Source organism: Dermacentor albipictus, chromosome 6, assembly GCF_038994185.2.
Source record: "Dermacentor albipictus isolate Rhodes 1998 colony chromosome 6, USDA_Dalb.pri_finalv2, whole genome shotgun sequence".
Classification (NCBI taxonomy): Eukaryota; Metazoa; Arthropoda; class Arachnida; order Ixodida; family Ixodidae; genus Dermacentor; species Dermacentor albipictus.
In genome coordinates, this window is record NC_091826.1 from 59951294 (window position 1) to 59971785 (window position 20492).

General features: G+C 43.9%; 2 protein-coding genes and 1 long non-coding RNA gene across 8 annotated transcripts in view; 2 read left to right on the forward strand and 1 right to left on the reverse strand.

The window, feature by feature from the left end:
• Positions 1-12049, reverse strand: part of LOC139061106 (uncharacterized) — a 43941-nt gene extending 31892 nt beyond the window's left edge. Inside the window, exon 1 of the mRNA XM_070540649.1 lies at positions 11677-12049. Coding sequence (XP_070396750.1) covers positions 11677-11978 — 302 coding nt within the window. The 5' untranslated portion in view covers positions 11979-12049. The remainder of the gene's footprint in view (positions 1-11676) is intronic.
• LOC139061110 (uncharacterized) overlaps positions 1-20492 on the forward strand; it is a 374269-nt gene that overhangs the window by 229147 nt on the left and 124630 nt on the right. Inside the window, exon 1 of one of the 5 annotated variants that reach the window (XR_011515175.1) lies at positions 18601-18732. The exons of the other annotated variants lie outside the window; for them this stretch is intronic. The gene's annotated coding sequence lies outside the window, so the exon portion shown is untranslated. Of the gene's footprint in view, positions 1-18600; positions 18733-20492 lie in introns of those variants that run through there. 5 annotated transcript variants of the gene reach the window in all.
• Positions 197-11189, forward strand: LOC139061103 (uncharacterized). Of its 2 annotated transcripts, none has more exons than XR_011515173.1 (5): positions 197-1325; positions 2046-2136; positions 4758-4942; positions 6750-6911; positions 10726-11189. It is a non-coding gene; the product is annotated as an uncharacterized lncRNA (long non-coding RNA). The 2 variants fall into 2 exon arrangements; XR_011515172.1 differs by having other exon boundaries at positions 198-1325; positions 10723-11188.

A 20492-nucleotide genomic window follows, 5' to 3' on the forward strand; every position in this document is an offset into this window, starting at 1 on the left:
GGCGGCCTATAGATCCAAGTACAACGGTCGGAGGAAATTTTCGAATGCGGCAAGCAATTAACCCAAGTGTCAAAGGGCACTGCTGAACTGCAATGTAGTTGGTTAAACTCATTCCCATGATATTTACAAAATATCTCGTCTCTGACAATAACTGCCCATTCATTGAGACAAATCGATTACGCATAATCTTCACTGTTCATGTGTTAATTCTTGCGGTAAGATGTAATCGCAAACATTTGGCGCTTCATCTTGAAACAAGACCGGTAAGCGTGCTCGTTCTTGTACGGTAGAATAAAGAACGCGAACATGCACCGACATGTGTGTAAACTACTGGAAGGTGACTGAAGATGAAGCACCTATTACCGTGCTAGTACTGTGTATACTGTCAAAAAGAAGAAAAAAATATTTCGGAAAGAAAGAATGCCCAGTGTCGAGATGTAACGATTCAAGCTTTATTTCTTTTTGACCTAGAATGCAATACCATTAGTTCCACGTGCTTTATGCATGGGTAATGTTATGACACAACTCATTATTTACCCGTTCATTACATGCACCAACCAGCCCAAATTATCCCTGTACTAGAGCTTATGGACGCATCGCAGTGCACTGCTTTGCACTTCATTATAGCACAGGGGTTTGCTATCGCCAGTAGCGAATGCTTTGGTTGACCTCCCTGCCTTTCTGCCTTTTGAATTCTCTCTCCCTTTGTATAAAACGCACTAACTTGTGGGAGAGAAAGCGTTCTCCTCTTTTAGAATTCAATTAATTGTCAAGCAATTATATTGCAGTTCCAGTAACAAGAGCAGAAATGCGAAAACGAAACCGATTCTGTTCGGTTCTCCGCGCTCAGAGTGCGACACCAGGGGGCAGCGCGCGCTGCGCGTCCGTTAGGAGTGGCAGACGGAGATGCACATGTGTAGTCAGCCGGCATTTTTCGAGTCGTGTTGTAAATGTTGTTAATTCGCCGTAAATATCTCTTGATTTGTACTCAAGGGTGGAGCAAGAGCCCAAGGAAGAGAGATTGACGCATCGGGAGCGAAGAACAGAAACGATGGATGGTTACGCTGCTTGGGTCTCGGCACGTTCGAATTGGCAAAGTTCCGAATTTGTTGCTGTGTTGTGTACGCTTGTGCGCTCGTTATTTGCCGTCATCGCGCGGAGATATTTGCGCTGGATGTCTTTCACTTCGTGTACAAAACTCTGCTCGCTGCGGCATCGAAGAAGTTGTCCTGTGTTTGGGTGCACGTATGCGCTTGGACACGGCTAGCCTGCTTGCTCTCAACGGGTGTTCAACAGTCTACGCGCGCTCGTAACTTGCTCATGAGGTAAGCCCATTTTAATCTTATTTGGTTTGCATAACGTAGGGGTTAAAATGATGTGTGGTAAGCCGGTGTCGCGAACAGAAATATTGTTTCAAAAGACCACTATGCAACGTCTTAGGGCAAAAATGACGCATGAATGGGGAAAGGGATCAACCTATCTTTTCAGATCGATTCCAGTCGTAGCGCGATTGGCTCGATCGCAATTTCCGTGAGGTACTTCTAACCTTTTGTTCACTCGCGTTAAAAGCGTAGAATAAAACTGCGTTCAGTTGAGCTCTTGTATTGACGCTTGTATTGGCTTGAGAGCATACTGTATCTGATACAAGAACTTCTGTTAAAATACGGAAATAAACGTTCGAGGCAATAGCAGTCGCTCACTACCTGTGATCGTTACTTTCTTGCTTGGGTGCACGTTTTAATTGTGACCAGAAAAAAACGTCTTGCTGCACCGTTTGCGGTGCAGCAAGACGTATTCCTTCGAATGATGTCTGGGCAGTCAAGGCATTCGTGCCACTAAGCAAGCAGTAAACGGGGTATCAGTGCGAAAAAATTTGGACATACAAGAGATGCGAATGGTATCATCATAGACTCTTTTATTTGACGAATAATTCAGTTGTATTACTAAAGCGGAGAGTGGATATGCATGAAAGTCAGATTGTATTGATACTCAGCAAAAACAAGGTAACTTATCATTACTAATCAATCCTTTTCTTTTACTGAAAGGCAAGTTGCTGTTGTGCTGGAGCTGAGAAGAGGTCTGCTGCCTGCAATGGGTCCATCTCTCTCAAGTTATTGCAGTATTATAGCTCTCAAGGTGAGTGGATTTTTTTTTTCTCATAGCTATTTGCCACCTGAATCATGACCGTTTACTTAGCTGTGTAGGTGATCACTGTTAGTGACATTGGAGTGCTGGTGGACCAGCACTCCTTTATGATTGCAACGCATATGACAGAGTGCAGCTGTGGCAGTATGCAAAGGTGTTAATCTATAAGCCAAATTAGGTTCTTTGAGGTAATATGTTAATATATTGATGACATTGGATTGTGGTCTAGCAGGCAAAAATGCTAAACAAAAAGAAATTTTAATTTGCACTTGGTAAGATGTGCAAGCAATTCAGGCTGTTATACATGAAATGGGACATTTGTAGATGTCTTCTACAGTGCTGCAGTCCTGAATTGCTTCAGAGTTGAGTGATACCACTCTAATTTCTCTGTAGAGCATGCAATACAGTTTAGCATTGGGAGAGGCTGGCATCAACAGGCGTCTACTTACTGTGAAGTTCAAATGAGGTGTTACTCTTAGGGTGACTATGTATAATTTATGGTTTAATTCTAATCTTGTGTCAGGCAGACATAGTTTACCCACTTGGTTAAACAATAGAGATGTAATATCTATGTATACAAGTATTACCCATTCATTTATGCCATTTAGACAATGGCAGAAATGCGTGGGTAATACTTGTGTACATAGACAATACATCACTATTGTTTAACCAAGCGTTGCCCCTGTATGTTAAATTTTACAGGGCTATTATTAAGTAATGTCAGCTTTTGTTGTAACATTAAGGCACCTTTTATATTATTACAGATTACCACCATTGTGCATCATCATAGTGTCATATTTACACTAAATGTATTTGACTTTGCTATAAAACCTTGCACAGCGGTGCATCATGAAATTTTTTTTTTATAGTTTCTGGCCTCAGAATGCACTTCACGTTATATTCTTGTTTGCAACAAGACTATAATGCAGGTTTCTCTCCTTATGTTTTGTGGCACTTCATACTGCGGCGAGCTAAACCACTGGGCAGCAATACTGGATACGCTACTGCGTGTGGAGCTGTCTTCAAACACACACAAGGAATACATCATTGCTTTTTTAGCACAAAACAACGGACACAAGAAAGACGACAGAACAAGGCGCTACTCTCAACTGACATCACTTTATTGCGTCCCTCCTTTGTAGACAGCAGAATCTAGAAGAACATGGGCTGTGCAGGAACCACCAACATCTGATCAAAAAAGCACACTCATGCGACAGAATCCAAAAAAAACTATATTGAGCACTTTACAAGGTTAAAGAAAGCACACTAATGCACTGTGGCCCCAATGACTGTATGAAGAAAACTTCCGATAACTCTCTGGCGGTGGTATCACGGCTCTTTTTTCAAAATCGTAGCATCACGAAACATTGCGAACCTAAACGATCCATACCAACAGGCACAGGTTCCCATTTGGCTCAACATTGTAAAATATAAAAGTGCAAAGCCATGTTTCGTGATACTACGATTTTGAAAAAGTGCTGTGATACCACCGCCTGAGAGTTATCGGAAGCTTTCTTCATACAGTCATTGGGGTCACAGTGCATTAGTGTGCTTTCTTTAACCTTGTGCAGTGCTCAATATGGTTTTTTGGATCCCGTCGCATGAGTACGCTCTTGTGCCGGTCGTCTTTCTTGTGTCCATTGTTTTGCGCTTAACAAAGTATTTATGGATTCACACCAACTAGCCCGCCAACACATTGTGTTGCGGGCACTTCTCAAGTACTGTCTGTCCAATAACCTTGGTGGCATGGAAGCGCCGTCCACTTCTATGCGTTGCTTTCTGTTTCATTGTGGCATCACATCACATTATAATCATAATGTGTATGTACTTTTTCCAAGGGACCCATATTCCTATCCTTGTGTTATATTTGCTGTCGCATTATTTATGTGCAAATGACCAGTGCTCCAAGCTCCATTTTATCGCAAAGTAAACTACTGGTACCTAAACAGTTCTGTATATCAGAAAACCAAAGCTGAACTGCCGAACAGTACCAAGCCTTAGTGCAGTGTCAAGCAGTCAGATTTTATTGGTCATGCAGAGGTGCACAGGATAGCTCTTTATTACTTGCTGAATAATTAAGCTGTGTGAAAACTGAGTAATTATGTAGCTTCAACCACATGCTATTGGTCATTGCTCCTGCCCTCATCAAATGTAGAAGATTATCACGGCATTTCCTATTCTCTTTTTCCTTATTACAGTGGGATTACTGCATGCGTAAGTAGGAAACGGATCACATAGGCAATCAAAAGCCAACATTGTGTAAACTTGGAACATTGATTGTACAGTTTTATGACCCAGAATAAGTAGAAATACACCATAAATGATTGACAATTAACTTTTACTTGACACAGGGCTAAAGCATACAGTAAGCATAGTGTATGCTCATACGGTGTCACATCAATTTAAATTTTAGTGTAGCTTTACAGTGTACGCTTCTATTGTTGCATTCTGTCAGAGGAATGGTAATGTTTGGCGTGTATAGCAACTAGACTGTCTATATACAGTAGTAAAAATGTGTGAACTGTATTTTTTAATTATTTGATAGAATGTGTAGCACAATAAAGCCATACAATCAATGCACAGTGATGTGACTTTCTCTGCACATGTTGCAGGTTCAAAAACGTATGGTGGAAGCTGTTGCCAAGGTTCCGACCAGAAAAGACAGCCAGTATAAAAGGGTCCACGCCACTGATTTCTACTACAGGGGATGAACAGCACATCGAGCGCCCTCGACTGAAGCCGGCCTTGTCCCGGAAGTTGGTGCTTCACAACTTTGCGGCAGCACTTTGTTGCACGGGTGTGTAGCATTTCTTCCCCTAACATGCCTGCCTGATGTGCCATAAACTACCCAAGCAGTGTTTCGAGGTGTCCAGAATTTTTCCATTGTAGTGTCTACAGTGTTGCTAACATAAGTGGCGTGCAATGGAAACACTGGAAAATCAGAAAAAACTTGATGTAAGAGAACACTATCGTATACGGGTTCAGATTGTCATAAAAGTGCTTACCAGACATGTAGAGACCTCCTAAAATGTGAAAAACCACAAAGTTTTTCGGCAGCAATATTATCTGATCGCACGCACTAGTTAGTCCACCATATGCCCTGCTTCCAGGACAAGCGACTGCATGACATCGCATTTCCACTAGCTTCACCTGCATCCGGTGCGGTGTGCTGCATCCAGCGAAACATGTTAGAAATCAGTGGTGCACAGTGTTTTCTGTCCCCTTTCTCGACGCCTACTGAACACATGTTAAACTGTTTCCAAAGCAGACAAACAGAGGGAAAGGGTTCTGAACACATTGCATTTTAAAGTGGCTGGTACTGGGTAACGCAAGTACTGTGGCATAGTAGATTTGCACCAGGCAACCTGGGTGCCAAAAAGGCTGCTGTTTACTTGCAAATGGTCAACATATTGTGAGCATGTTGAAGTTATTTTTTTATTCTCATCGCTTATTTAGCTAACGGAGACAGCTTTCACAACTGAAGAAGCCTTGGAAGCATGAAACACTTCACAAAACCAGCTTCAATATATCGTGTCTGCATCACAATTTCATGGCTGCATGAGTGAACCCTCTGGTTAACATGTAAGAGAGTTCATGATGTTTGCCATGCATTATCCACTTTATTTGCAGGTCAACCCTATCTTGAGATTTAAGCTGATGTTGCGTTTACAGAAATTATGGCCGAGAGCCAGCTTTTGAGAATACAGATTGAGCTTGACAGATTAAACACCAGAACAAGTCGTTGAGGATTTCAGATCAAAAATCTTCAAAGGCCAGTTCATTTAGTGGTATTAATATTCTGCTCGAAGTTGTTGATTGTTACGTTCATGTGGTGCCCTAGCATTGCGGTAACAACTTCACTTGGAGTACATAGCAAGGGTGTATTCGATGTAAGCTGCTGGCTTTTTTTCTGTGTTTTCAAACACTGGTTTCTTGTTCAGTTTAAATTTTCAAATTTTGCATTGTTTATTAGGTGTTGTGTCTTGTTTCCTTTTCCTGCAGCTTCTTAGTTAAACATCTGAATAGTGAACACAACTTGACCTTTTGCTTGATTGCCTAGATTACATGCCCTCGATGCAAAACAATTTCACTTCAAAACTGCTTGTACCATACTGAAAGAATAACTTGAAGCAGCCATAGCCACCAATAACACGCAAGAGATGATTATGAAAATTTTAATATTGTTTTTTGATCTACAGGGTGTCTTAACTATCATGCACCAAGATTTAGAAATATGTAAATGCGATGTAACTAGACAAAATGAAGGTAATGTTTGCCATCGCTTGGAGATACTCTGATTATATTGTGCATTCTGCCTAATTACATAATTCTTAATTAGTTATTAAATATCTCAAATAATTAAATGAAATGTGTCAATGAAAAGTTGTAGAGCAATATGAAAGCCTCCTGATACATTTTTTGTTACTGTTACTCATTGTGTGCTACATAAAAGTGTTTTTCCAAGGAATAAGCCTGCGAATACACATAAAGTGTCTTGAGTGGCCAGTCATGTGTCAGTTTTGTGGTGCAAAGCCACGAATACAACTTAAATGGGTTCTTTTAAGAAAAAGACTTAGCTCAGCAAATTATCTTTCTTTGTGCAGCCTGTGGAGACAAGGTTTCTTAGACATGGCCGTGGCCCTCAAGGAAGATGCCGAGGCCACAGGCAGTTCCTCCAGTGACCGTGAAAAGGTCCCCTGGGGCACAAGTCTGGTTTGGCACCCCCACCTTTCTCCTGCAGCTTTTCTGTCTACTTAGCTAACCAGGTGGGTCAATGATGGCAAAGGGAAAAAAGAATCAACAGCATCAAACGCAGAACTTGCTCAAGCTCAATGCATTTTTGGTGTGAAGTTTTTCCCTTATCATTTATCAAAAAACGGGTAATAAGTATATGATATGGTCTTCATACGGACACCTCTTTCCCACAGAGAATTAGCAGTAAAAAAAGCAGCTTATGAAGGCTTGAATATTAGCTAGGATGATGTGGCATAGATAGGATAATGATTATGAATGTTTCTAATGAAGGTCGTGGTAGTAGAGTGAATAATCAGAGTTTATATATAGATTGAAAGACATTTCGTTCCAATGCCAGAATTTTAAATCATCCCAAATAATTCTTGCATTTTATAGTCTTCATTTTATAGTTCTTGATGCTTGCTTCTTGCTGACATCATTCTTATGCTGCATAATTCACCTGTTATAAATTCCCTATTTCTCCCATTCAAGCAACTTTACATTCATCATAAGAAACCTCGTAGATGAGTTCCAGAAACTTGCTGATGAGATTAGGGGGCGGCGTGTACCCCAGGCTGAGATATGCATTCAAGAGCCTCATATCTTGCAAATGTTAGAAATACTCCTGCTAAGCAAGTTCTTGGTGTCATACAAGGTTATTTGCGAATACGAATTTGCCTGAATTTAGAAAACAGTCAATATAAAACATGTCAAGCGATATCGCTGACGATACACACACATTCCAACTGAACTAAATACAAATAAATATAGCACCAAATGCAGAATCATTGGCATGATGCCATTCTTTCAGTGGAATAAAATCTGTCCTGCATTGTAAATCTGGAATCCTTCATAATCCAGACTACTAAATACTTATGAGGGTTGTAACTTGAAATATGCATGTATTTATTCCTCGTTTCTTTACTTTAGGACCCGATAATGCTTAAAAAGCAGTGAAAGAACTGAGATCACAGCACCTAATACTTTATATTGCTCCAGAAATCCGTTTCTCTGCCGATCGCAGCATTCGACACTAACAAGAAGGCACATAACACTTAGGGTGGTGCTATTCACTTTGATTGTTTGGGAACGAAACCCGTAATGTACATGTTATGGCCCTACGTGTCATTACGTTTGAACAACAAAAAGGTAGGGGGTTTGCATTTTGCAAAACTGCATGGAGGTTTTCACTGTGTGCAATTAAAATTAGGAACCTTCCCAGCTCATACTAAATGCATTCTCCAAAGCTTTAGGTTATACAGGTGCACTACTTTACACAGAACACACTCTTTTCCCTCGTCACGGCTCACACTCTTAGGCAGAGTTACACCCTTTGAAGTGCCCCTTGTTCCACACAACGATAATTGTCATCTGCCTTTATGCATTTCCTTTCTTTAACGCTGCGAGCCCTGTGCTTTCCAGTAACGAACGGCATGCGCGTTATCAGCATGATAGCATTCCCGACAACAAAGTAGCGGGCATGGCGTCTTCAAGAAAGGAAACGCATCAAGGCAAATAACGATTATTGTTGTGTGGCAGAAGGGGCACTCCAAAGGGTGTAACTTTGCCTAAGAGTGCAGGTGGTGATTCAGATTCTTCAAAGGTGTTTCATTGTATGGGATGGCACATCGCGCTTCACTTATTTGCAGAATGTTGCATTCCAATTGTGTCATATGAGATAAATCCATTAGAGAGCTTTAGCTTGCCCTAAATTTATTACAGCTGTGTACTGTTAAACTGGCCGCAGCTTGCAGTGCTTGTGGAAAAACAATTGTAACTGCCATATTATATGTAACTGCTAGTGCACAGGCATCGGCAGCAGCAATGGTTAGGGTACAGTTGTTTCTTCTATTCTGGGGTATGCATCCTCCACCAGAAAGTAGTTTTTTTTTCGTCTTCCTCTTCTACCATATTGGAATGTGAAATGGGGTGTAATTTGTAGGATATACTCGTGCATAAACTTCATGAGCATTTATTCTTGTCTGTGCCACAGATCATTGTTGCTACCACTGTAAAAGAAGGGTGCCTGTTTACAGCACCCATAGGGAACAATCTGTGAATCTTTAACAAACAGTAAGGATAATGAATAATCGAATAATTTTTAGTAATTTTCAACAAATTTAGCACTCTTTGCTTTCCACTATGGTGTTTTTCAAACTCTAATGTTGGCACAAGGTTTGAGTGCAGGATGTCATTTTGTGTGAAAGAGTACACTTGTGTGCATAACACCTCATCGTCAACATTCTGCTCCACAGAATGTCATTAGCTTTCGTATGCATTGGTCACTATCTCACAAACCGGTTGCTCCTTTGTTAGTTGGAATGTAGCATTTATGTAAAGCACATTTGATGTTCTAACAAAAAGCATTGTTCCCTCTTATCCCCTAATTCTCCTCACTTGATGCCTAGTGTTGTAATAGCATGGTTGACACCATGAGAGTCAGTGGGGTGAATAATTGTGTCTGGTGGAGTAGGGGGTGTACGTTAACTTAAGCAACTTTTCCAGACGACTTGAATCAGTATTGTGGAATGCTGGTTTTTTTTTTGCAATCACTGTTACCAAGTTTCACTTTGTTTGTGGCAACAAGTATAATGTAGTTCGCTAGCACTCCTGCCAACACATATAATGTGCAGGCATCTGTGTTGAAAAAAAGACCAGCTAATGGTTTGCCAGGAGCTAAGGTCCATTTAGACCATTAAATTTTGAACTGACACCGGTGGAAATAACTGGTGAATGAAAGCACACCCAGGAGAACTGAAGCAAGACTGCAAGTCGGCCTAGTTGGAACAAATTCCTCTTGAAACTTATTGTGCGCAACAAACAGGGACGAAGAATAGAAGAAACACAAGGACGAGCGCTTAACATTGTGTTTCTTCTATTCTACGTCCCTGTTTGTTGCGCACAATAAGTTTCAAGATGAGCAGGAGAACTGACCATAATATTTTCTTTCATTATAACACCGATGAAGCTTTGAACTGCATTTGAACTGGCTTGTTTAAAAAATGACCCATTTCCTTGTTCAAGTAAGACAAAGGTTCCACAGGAAGACAAAAACTTGAAGCCGTCAACAGCAGCATGAATATAAACAGCACTCGACGTTTTGCAATCTTGCACCTGGTTATATTATCCATCCCATTTTTTTCCACAGGCTGTTCTTTACTGTTTTATGGTCATATCCAGTTTAATTTTAATGTCCCTATTTTTTAATATTTGGTTAATATATATTTTCTTCATCGGCTTTCAACCAAATATATATTCATAATGCGCCTTCATTTACCACTTGCAGTGATCCTAACCAGATGCATCTTGATACAAAATTTATTTTCCTTAATTCTTCGTTTTCCTTTTCCAAAAGCGCAAACTGTTTATCTTGATACATATTTTGTCTTCTGGGAAGATTAGGTCTACTGGATTAATGACTGCTTACATGGGTACATCGTTTTCTGTTTTGGTCACCCCTACTCTTGGCAAGTACTGACAGCATTGCTCATACCCGCTCCATCACAATCACCACTGCTAAGCACACCCTTCCTTCCTTTATTTTAACACTTTGACTTTTCTTGACCTATTATACGCACCAGTTACTTCTCCCCCAATGAGGCTAGGGGCCAGTGAGATATGCAAAATCCAAAGCAACACAGCCAAGGAAAACATTTGCTACCCTAATGACAAGCACCTATGTCGAAATGTTGGCTACAGCAACATCCCTTGTTCCAACAATGTTGATCTACTTACATGTTTTTCTAACACAGAAGTTACTGCTTTGTCGTGTTCTGTGATTAAACTTTTTTGCCGCTTTCTTTAGGATGGATATTCACGAATACTATTTGTTTCTCCTAACAGCAGCAAGTTTATCCTTGCAAGCGTTTGGAGTCAAGAACAACTTTCACCAGGAAGAAGTGCAAGACGAGTGATTGAAGAAAATAAAGTTGCTTCTGTGATCTAAGAACTTGAGGACTGAAATGTTGCACCTTTTTGTATATATGCTATGCAGTGCATTCATATCACAAAGTGCAAAGTGTTTTATCTCTGCAGCCATGTCAGTGTGTTGGCAAGACAATTTTCTCAATGGTGACCTGCTGCTTTGACTATGAGCTGCCTTCATGACATTTGCATTAAAGGAGATGTACTATCGTGGACAAAAGTACCCTGGAAGTGTGAGCGTTGACCAAATTGCATTTCTGCTCAAGACCGCTGAAAACAGTGGGTCACGTATGCACATTCCCAACGCAGATGGTGGCACGGCTGATCCCAGCAAATAGCACACCAATGAAATTCGGTCGACTCTCGCACGTCCTGGGCAATTTTGTCCCCGATGGCACATTCTTCGAATGGATATGCTCTGCAAGATGAAATACGGGAAGCACCTGTACTTTAACGGATATAGTACAGATTTAGCATACGGAGTCTTTCGTTTTCTGAATACGGCAAGCACCTGTTTTTTAACGGTTATAGTACAGATTCAGCATACGGTGTGTTCCGTTTTCTGAATACGAGAAGCACCGTACTTTAACGGTTATAGTACAGATTCAGAATACAGAGTCTTCCGTTTTCTAGATACAGAAGCACTCGTATCTTGTATTACGGTCTCTTTTTTTACAGTTGTCCGTTCTACGGAAATGACCGTTCATAATTTACGGAAGAGTGTTCGGTCACAAATTACCAGCAAATTTTCTGTAAAGTAAGGCAAATTTTTTTTACAGTGTAGTATAAACCCCGCAGGCAAGCCCAGGAAAAACAGCGTTTGCTTGCTGTTGCCAAGGCTATGGCGTTAAGCAGCCATGCTAGCGCGCTCACCCGTAGAAGTCGTCGCACGGGTGCACGCTGTGGTCGCGCGAGCGTAGCAGGTGTTCGTCCAGCGTGAAGTGGTCCCGCCGCCAAGGATCGAGCCGCGTCAGGAGCAGCGCCGGCGTGGCTAGCAGCGTGGCTGTCGTGAAGAGGACGGCGAGCAGCACGAAGCAAGAGTAGCGCGGACAAGACGATGCACCTGACGTGTCCTTGACACGAGCGCAGTGTCGGATCGCGGGTGGCTTGGGAACCGGCGCAGGACGGGGCCGAGGACACGGAGGCAGCTGCAGGGGGCTCTGACCGCGTCGCATGCTGAAGCTGCGATTGCTCGAGTTGGCTGCTGTGCCTGCTGCCACGAGCGTAGCTTCACGCGCGTCCTGAGGGCTGGAATTGCCGAGTCAGCAATCCGCTGTGGTGATGATGTTGATGGACCTCAGTCGTGGCTCGCACCCACTAAGGGGGACAGGCCAAGAAGTGGGCGGAAGAAGGTAGCTAAAGGAAATTCTTATTTAAATCGATGAACGTAGAAAAAAAAAGGTGTAGCAATAACTAGACTACGGGTGAGCAGTCCGACTAACTGGAAGGTGAATGTTAGAAGACGATACAATCAAGGAGAAAATTATTTTTAGGGATTGATTTTGAGAAACCAATTTAAGTGAAATGAATGCGGATCTGATATATAAAATAACGATACACTGATTAGCAGGGTAATCATTTGGTATTAGTTGAATAATCAAATACTGCGGAACAAACGTCTCTATGACTATAGCCTAGTGTCGCGACGCTTAAGGATAATAATACTTGTACAGCTAATCCTAATCCAATTTTGCAGAGTGGAGCTTCAAATAATATACTTCTCTGGGGTGAATATCGACTGCATAATAAAAAGTAGTGGTTTATTGATTCAAATTTCTACAATTGTGGCAGAGAGGTGACATCGTCAGACGAGCCTGCTACAGCAGCTCTTTTTCTTCCCCCTCAAATAAGCCACATATATACCACGATGAAAAAATGTGTCCAGCGCGGTCACAATTTTTATATAAATTGCCTGTTTTCTTTTTTGCTTCTTCAACACAAGAAATCCTGCAAGAGGTATGGGAGTTACGTCACTACAGATGAATTTCCAATCCAAGCGGACGTCATTTGTGAGGAAAATAGAGGAGATGCATTTATTGCTTCATGTGATTACAATAATTAACTTCACAGCTGAGGATATTGCGGTAGGTATTTATACAATAAGGCGAACATAATTGTCATAACATTCTAGTCTCAGGTTTCTACATTTCAAGTTGGCCAAGAATATTTGATGGCGCTATCTCAAATTTGCGTTCAAATTTTCTACTTAGGCATGCGGCCCCCTAAGGTGCATGCCTTTCCACTTGGTTTACATGTTCAAACCACGACGTAATAGTTCTGCGGTGATCGTTCTTTCGAGGAACGGGTATGGGTTCCCTTTTTAGCAGTTGCTACTATTAGGGTATGTCTCATTTATCCTTAATTAACTACGTCTCTCCATCCTGCGGGTTTCCGCAGAACTATTACGCAAACTCTTGATTACCCAACATGGTTGCTCAGTGGCTAAGGTGTTGGGCTGGTGAGCACGAGGTCACGGGATTGAATCCCGGCCGCGGTGGCTGCATTTATGTAGAGGCGAAATCCGAAAACGCCCGTTTACTTAGATTCCAGTGCACGTTAAGGAAACCGAGGTAGTCAAAATTTCCGGAGTCCTCCACTACGGCGTGCCTCACAATCAGAAAATTGTTTTGGCACGTAAAACCTCTCAATTTAATTTTTTAACTCTTGCTTTTGCTTCGAATTGTTGACTAATTCTACTTGGACCTGCCATCTGCTAGCCGCTGGATTAGCTCAGGTGGCAGAGCGGCTGGCCCGGAAAGGCGGTGCTTCCTGCTTCGAGTCCAGGACAAGGGGGTATTTTTGATCAACTGCAATTTTTTCCTTTCGAGGAACCCGTATGAGTTTCCGTTATAGCAATTGCTACGATCAGGCGGATGTCTCATTTTCCCTTAATTAATCTCCAACCCCTGTGTGACTGAAAAAGTTTTGCGCGAAGGGACGCTACCGTGTCTGACATTTCTCTTTGCATTAGATGATTCCGATGGACAATGTGCACAACTGACGATTAGATGCGTATAATCACTCCTGCAGCAGGGGCTAGGCGGAGCGCTTTGTCGAATCGGATAGCCAAGCTTCATTTTATGTTGCCCTACAAAATCACAGTGGGGTTGAACTACGGAAGGCACATTGCAGCGCTGCGCACATTAACTAAACAACGGCAATGTAATATGTTTTTGAATGTGCTTGAGGTTCGATCCTGCCGTCAGTCAGGCATTTTGGCGTTAAAGGCAAGACTTCTTTCCCTCTTCAGGTATTTAAGAGAAAATTTAATATGTCTGGAGCAAACCCGAGCTTGCGACAGCTCGCACGAAATCGCAAGTCTCTCAGATACCGTTTTGATAAACGAGTTTGCGTAAGGTACGTAGTTCATGGCACTCGCGACAGCAGCTGGTGAAATGTCACAATTATAACAATTTATGCATGCAGTCGCATACATAAAATACTCTGCGGTTGACAGTTATGGCCTAGTTTTGTTACCGATATTAGGCGTTGAAATATCCCACTGAACGGCTCGAGCCTTCACTATGAAAATAAAGTTTGGAAACGTGATATTTCCTTGCACTTTGTGACTGGTATAAAAAGCGTCGTTATGGTATTAAGTATAGTACAAAATACTAACACCGTTTTCTAATGTCTCCTTCGCCCAGAGTGGCCCATGAATGCCGCTCTCGATCCTGTACTCTTGCAGCATTCTTTCCACCATCGAATTGCGGGGCTTATATGTCATTGGCATTCTTGCCTCTTATAGGGCCCGTTAAGTAGTTTGTACACATCTCTTATCTGCGCGTGAAGTCATGCACCTACAAAGTGGCCACCTGAAACGCGGGAACGCGATCTGATAGGATCTGTTATAACCATAGTTCACGCAGTCACAACGCGTCGGTGTGTTCTCTTCAGAGGGTGCTTTGGTCTGACAATAAACCAGTTGGCAGTTAGGATGGATAGTTGGGCGTGTTGGTTAAGCATGATCTGAAGTGAAGGTGCTAGGTGTCTGTTTCTTCTTTGTCCTCCGTCAATTTAGTGCCTTCACTTCAGACCAGTCGGCAGGTTGCGCTCCTCCAAGTCACTTCGTCTCTTTTTTACAACCAGTGTCGGTTTCGTCCCTGTTAGTATGTTCCAGTAGGCAGCGAAAGGAAAATGAACGCACTCCAAGCAGCCCAATTCGTCACTCCTGTTAGCGCTAGAGCCCAGCTACAGAACGACTCATTTCTCAGCGTAGTCGCGCACCGGCGCAACATTCATTTCGAATGCGACCCCAGGCTTCGCGGCGGCAGCGCTAGATGGCGCCGAGCGTTCTTCGGGAAGCGCGAAAGAGAAGTGCCGCTGCAGTGCACGCCTCATGGGTAATTCGTTTCGACGGCGGCAATGCCTCACGTTGCTACATTCATTCAATGCTGACACATTCCCCTCGACAGTCATCATCAGATGGGTTATGCCGCAATTTCTTGTTATCTTTTATGTTGTTGCCGAAAAAAAAACACAGAATATGGCAACGGAGAAACTGGTTACCTAATCGCAGCGCCTTTGAGCTAGCGACTTAGCAGCACAGAATCGGTCACTTATATAGTGCTGCCCGGTGTGGTGAAACTCAGCCTCTCAAGGTTCCGCAACGTTTCGGATGCTCGTGAGCCGCATACTCCGATATATCGGAAGGACTAAAATATTTGTGGGTGGGCTTGTGTTGCGGACAGCACTAGTCCTGCATCATTCCTAATCCCATTCCCGCTGTCGGCCGTTGTAGCGCCACATTTCACGAAACCTTTCGGTTCACAGACGCGGCCATGCGGCACAAACCAGAAGGATGGAGTGTAATTATAATGCAGATCCCAAAAGTACCACTCTCGTCTTGGTTCGCAAGGAGACGGTGATTCTTAGCCAGTCCTAATAAACCAGGCGTAGCAGAAGGGCGGTGCGAGAACTGCGGTCCTGGCCCCCGAGAGACCTCCCGCGTATATTGTTACTCATCAGCGTTGCCATTTGGAGGAGATCGCCTATCCCTGGCCGCACACTGAGGTTGCTCGGCCCACTTGTGTAACAAAGTCCACCGGTGGCGAAGGTGGTCAAAAAGTCATCGCCTACCCATGCCGCAGTCAAAGTTGCATCGCTCGGCCACAGTATTGGTAACGATTACCACATTAGAGTGTTGCTTATATTTCCTTTCTGTGTCGTTTTATCAAGAAGTTAGGGCAACTAGAATCGCTCGAAGGTGCACATGAGATTTGTGAAGGTTTCGGTATAAAATTATATGATCGCGCGCCGGCACTTTTGTCTTTCTCAAGGGCGACTGGCTTGTGTGAACGTGTTTGACTCGCTCAGGCCCTTCGCCTCCGTCCGCCAGCTCACCACGGCTTTTCTCCCCCTCCCCCCCTCTCGCAATCTTATTTTTCTATTCCCTCCTTTCCATCCCACTGAGTAGGGTATCCAACCAGGCGCACTTCTGGTGAACATTCCTGCCTCCTCTATTTATTTACTCCGTCTCCCTCCTTATCCAATCTAATCACCGATTCTGTCCAAAGGCAAACACTCAAACTGAAGTCGAAATGCGCCATTCGTACTCGCCATTTCGCGGAGATACTACACAACACACAAAAATATTACCGGTGATTGCGATGCTTCCTAATGCAAAATTTGAGCTGAGCTCTACGCGTATTTTCATTTGGCGGTATATTGGCTGGCGCGGATGATTTGTCTTGTGCGGCAGGTTCCAGACAGAGCGAAGTGTGGCGCATCTGCCTCGCTAGTCGGGAGATCACGTGGGTGGCGCGTGGGCGGGATGCGCAGCAGCCGCCGCAGACAGACGTCCGCTCATGCAGCCAGAGCTTTGTATCCGTATACGCGGTGTGCGCTACTTTGGCGCCATATCGTAGCACTCGTCGCCGCGCAGCCCGTCTTGCGCGGCACTACACTTTTGTGCGAAGCATATTACGAGAGCTCAACCCAGCTCCTCAGGCGCGGCGGTGTCGCCTTCAATACCACGTGACACTGTGACGTCACGACAGAGGAGAAACGGGGCTCCAACTCGCGCCGTCGCTCGCGGCGTCGCGGCGATATATAAGCAGCTGCGCTTGCCTCTGCTAGACACTCACGAGGTGAGGTGCCTCCTGGAGACAGAGCTGCTCGTTGGAATGAGAAGCGAAGGTTGCGGCGTGCTACAGAGACTGATTTTCTAGGTGGCTTTGGCTCAACTCTTGCAAGATGGGCTGGGTGGGAATCGAACCAGGGTCTCCGGAGTGTGAGACGGAGACGCTACCACTGAGCCAGGAGTACGATGCTTCAAAGCGGTACAAAAGCGTCTCTAGTGAATGCGGTGTTGACTTAGAAACGAGCTGTTTCTAAGGCTCAGGCGTGCGTCGCTTGCTCAGGCGCACATTTCGTTGCCGCGCCGAACGCTGCGTTGCTCGACGCTCACCGCGTCCAATGCGGGGCGCGTAGTCGCTGCGCCGTAGCCCATTGTCTTACACCCCTTGGCGGGTCGACGGCAACGCTGTCGCGTTCCACTCTTGAAGGCGAAGCAGAGTAACGCATGAGTTGTTTCTTCGTCTAGCCGAACCAAATATAGCCAAGCAACAGCAGTTCACCAGGCTAATGTGGTTCAACAACTAAAATAAAGGCTAGTATGCTTCGCATCCTGGGCTTAACCTTAGCTAAGCTACAGCCATTTTTTTTCTTGTGCTTTCGTTCCACCAAGGACGAGAGTGGCCATTCGTCGCGAGGGAGTCCTGCCACAAGTGTCAGTGGCGGCAACAGCCAAGAGAGCGTTACAAGGAGCCTTACTTGAAGGAGTTCGCCATGGCACTTGTAGGAGCAGTGATCCTTATATAGAGCAGCGGCAGTGGAAATCCTTCACTCGCTTCCGCTTTGAAACCTCATCCGTGGCACTGAAGCTCGGTCGCATCTGTGCGGCCAGCGTGCAGCGAATTTTAAACACAAACCTTCTAGCAATATTAGGATTTCTAGTTCTGGTAAAACAAAACAAAAAGCAAACGCAAAAGGCTCGGAGAAGCATTCAGTGTAGAAATTATCGATCGCGCCAATTAAGTGAGAGAAGTAGATATAGGAAAACTAACATTGAAACCACTGTGAGAATAGTAACGCCGTATCTTGACACTTACCAAGACCGCAGCTTCCTGCGGAACTCCTCTTTTGGCTGTGGCTGCCCTGAGGCGCTTTAAATAAATCGGAAGCGACTTTTTTGTAACAGTACTTTTTTTACGGTGAAGCAGTCTATGGCTATGCTCCGCGAAAATCGTGGCTACGAACAGAAAACGCCTGGCGGCTAAGCCAACCTTCTCGCGAATACCCTGTAGCTCTCAATCTAATTTAGTGTCATTGGAAAAAATTATACTGAAATTGGCCGTTAAGACGACGCTATCGTTATGCAGCGTTTCATTTACTTGTCATTATTAGTTAGGTAACAGTGAAGTTGTAAAGGTTACAACATTGCCCTCTGCTGTCAATACAAGGCGTGTCTACGGAGGGAATACGGTTACGGGAAACGGCTATAACTCTTGTCTTATCAGAAAATCCCGAAATAAATTGTTTGATAATTAGCCGCTAGGACGACTCTAACATTTCGCCAATTTTCATTTAATATTCGTAATTATGCAGTTCACAGTAAACTTGTAAATATTGTGGAATTCCAACCTGCTGTCAATATATGAGCTGTTATGGGAGGGTCACGGACAGTTACATGTTTTTCCGCTAGAATAAAAGTCTAGTCCTTCCAAGTTTCATTCAGTTAATTAACTAATAAATGTACTCGATCTCACATTACAAACAAAACGTGTGTTGTTCCGTGCAGCCCTTTGGACTGCGTCCCTGTCAACGCACATGGCCACGTGTGTCAAGGCTCGGCTCAACGGCCACCTGCGTCGGCAACACTTGCGTCTTTAGAGCGGTGCCGTTAAAGCCCTTCGGCGGTAGCTCTGTGTATGTATGACGTAGTGCATGACGTAGTTCGCGCCTGATAATGCTGCAATGGAGAACTTTGGTGCCATTTCGTTCCCCCGTTCACCATGGAAAGGCCATGCGTGTACCGCACGCCTGAAAAGTTCGGTCGTGCATAGATATGACGCCAGCCAAGAACGTAACCGGCGTCGTGACAGAGCCATTAGCGGTGTGTCACATTGACCACAAGGACATCATCACTTGCGTGGCAAGATAAAGATAAAATAAGATAGAAAATTAAGTGACAGGAAAAGAAAGGATTGCGTATTTCTTTGTATTTCGCACAAATGAGAAGCGTTATTATATGTATAGTTACGGACCCACCAGACTCTATACCAACATAATTTATACCGCCATAGCAGCTTCGCTGGTAAATCACCCTCAAAGGATTGAATGGCTGCTGGATTTGTTCTGCAACTACCCCAAAAGCAACCTACGTTTCGAAACTGCGGCTTTCTTGATCAGTTAGGGTAGTGTTGCAACGTTTCCCAGCAATACCGCAGCGTCGATGGGAAGATAGAGGATTTTCTCGCTTGGAGGGAAACGAGCATGGCTGTGGGCTAGGTGGGCTTGCTCACATGGTAAATTGGCAAGCAGCAGAAATAGGTTAGTTTCCATCATTGCCTGAGCATCTTGGCAGTGCTGGTATTTTTTTCATATTGATGCAGAAGCCGAGTCTTTTCATTTACGTTGCGACACAGAGAAACTTTGGCCTCTGGCTTCGCCTGCATTATGTAGCAACGCCGGCCGCAGTGAAAATATGTAACGTTTGCCGAACCCCGATAAGTGAGGGCTTATTAATGTAGTGGCGTTGTTGCGAAATTCGAATGACTGTTCGAGGTTTGTTACTTGTGAAGTACGTAAATGCGCAGACGCTGCGACGTGTCTACTCTTTTTGTATTTATGTGTGCGCATCTGTGTTTGGGAATTAGCTCGTGGGTTTAAGCACGCCTCTGCGAGTTGTTTGAGGCCATATGTTACCCTCTGCAACTAAGGCAAGGTAAAACTAACAATAACATCACAATTGTCTTTAGTTGTCTAGTTGTCGTTCGTTAGCATGCTTATAAGTAAACGACAGCCATATTGTGTAATAAGTCCGTTCTTCCCGTTCCATGAATTTTTTCTTACATTAGACTCCCCCCGCCCCCAAATATTCGACTCCGGGAACATAGTGCGCAGGAACGTCTTCACGCCAGAAACAGGTAGGAAATCGAACTGTAAGACGATCATAATCACTGCATAATGCTGTCTCATGTCGACATCATTTCAGGCTTTAGTTTGCTTCCGTTTCATTTCCTAGCTCAGGGTTCACATTGCTAACACTTGTGGCTAATAGCAAGGAATAATCTTAGGTACAAAAATCTCATCGAATTGCCCTGCGGTAACTCAGGAGTCAAAACGAGGGGAGGCAAGAACTCTTGAAACACTGATATCTTATGCTCTATTTGAGACCTATGGTTGCTGAGATCACTAGGCATTAGCACCAGATAATCGTCAACAAATCTGAAGACCTTAACTACACTTGTGCTGCCAAGGCTCGTGTGCAGCATGCTGTTAAGCACGGCTGGAAAGAGATTGCTGCGGTAAAGTGCCATATGTATGAGCCCATTGACATGCCTTCCTTTTGAATGTAAACGTTCTCGTTCCGCACAACATAACTTGACTTCAGATGCAAAAGAAGCAGGTCCAGAAACCCACGCGAAATTATACCCACCTTCTCTGGGAGTCAAGCTCTCTTCTTT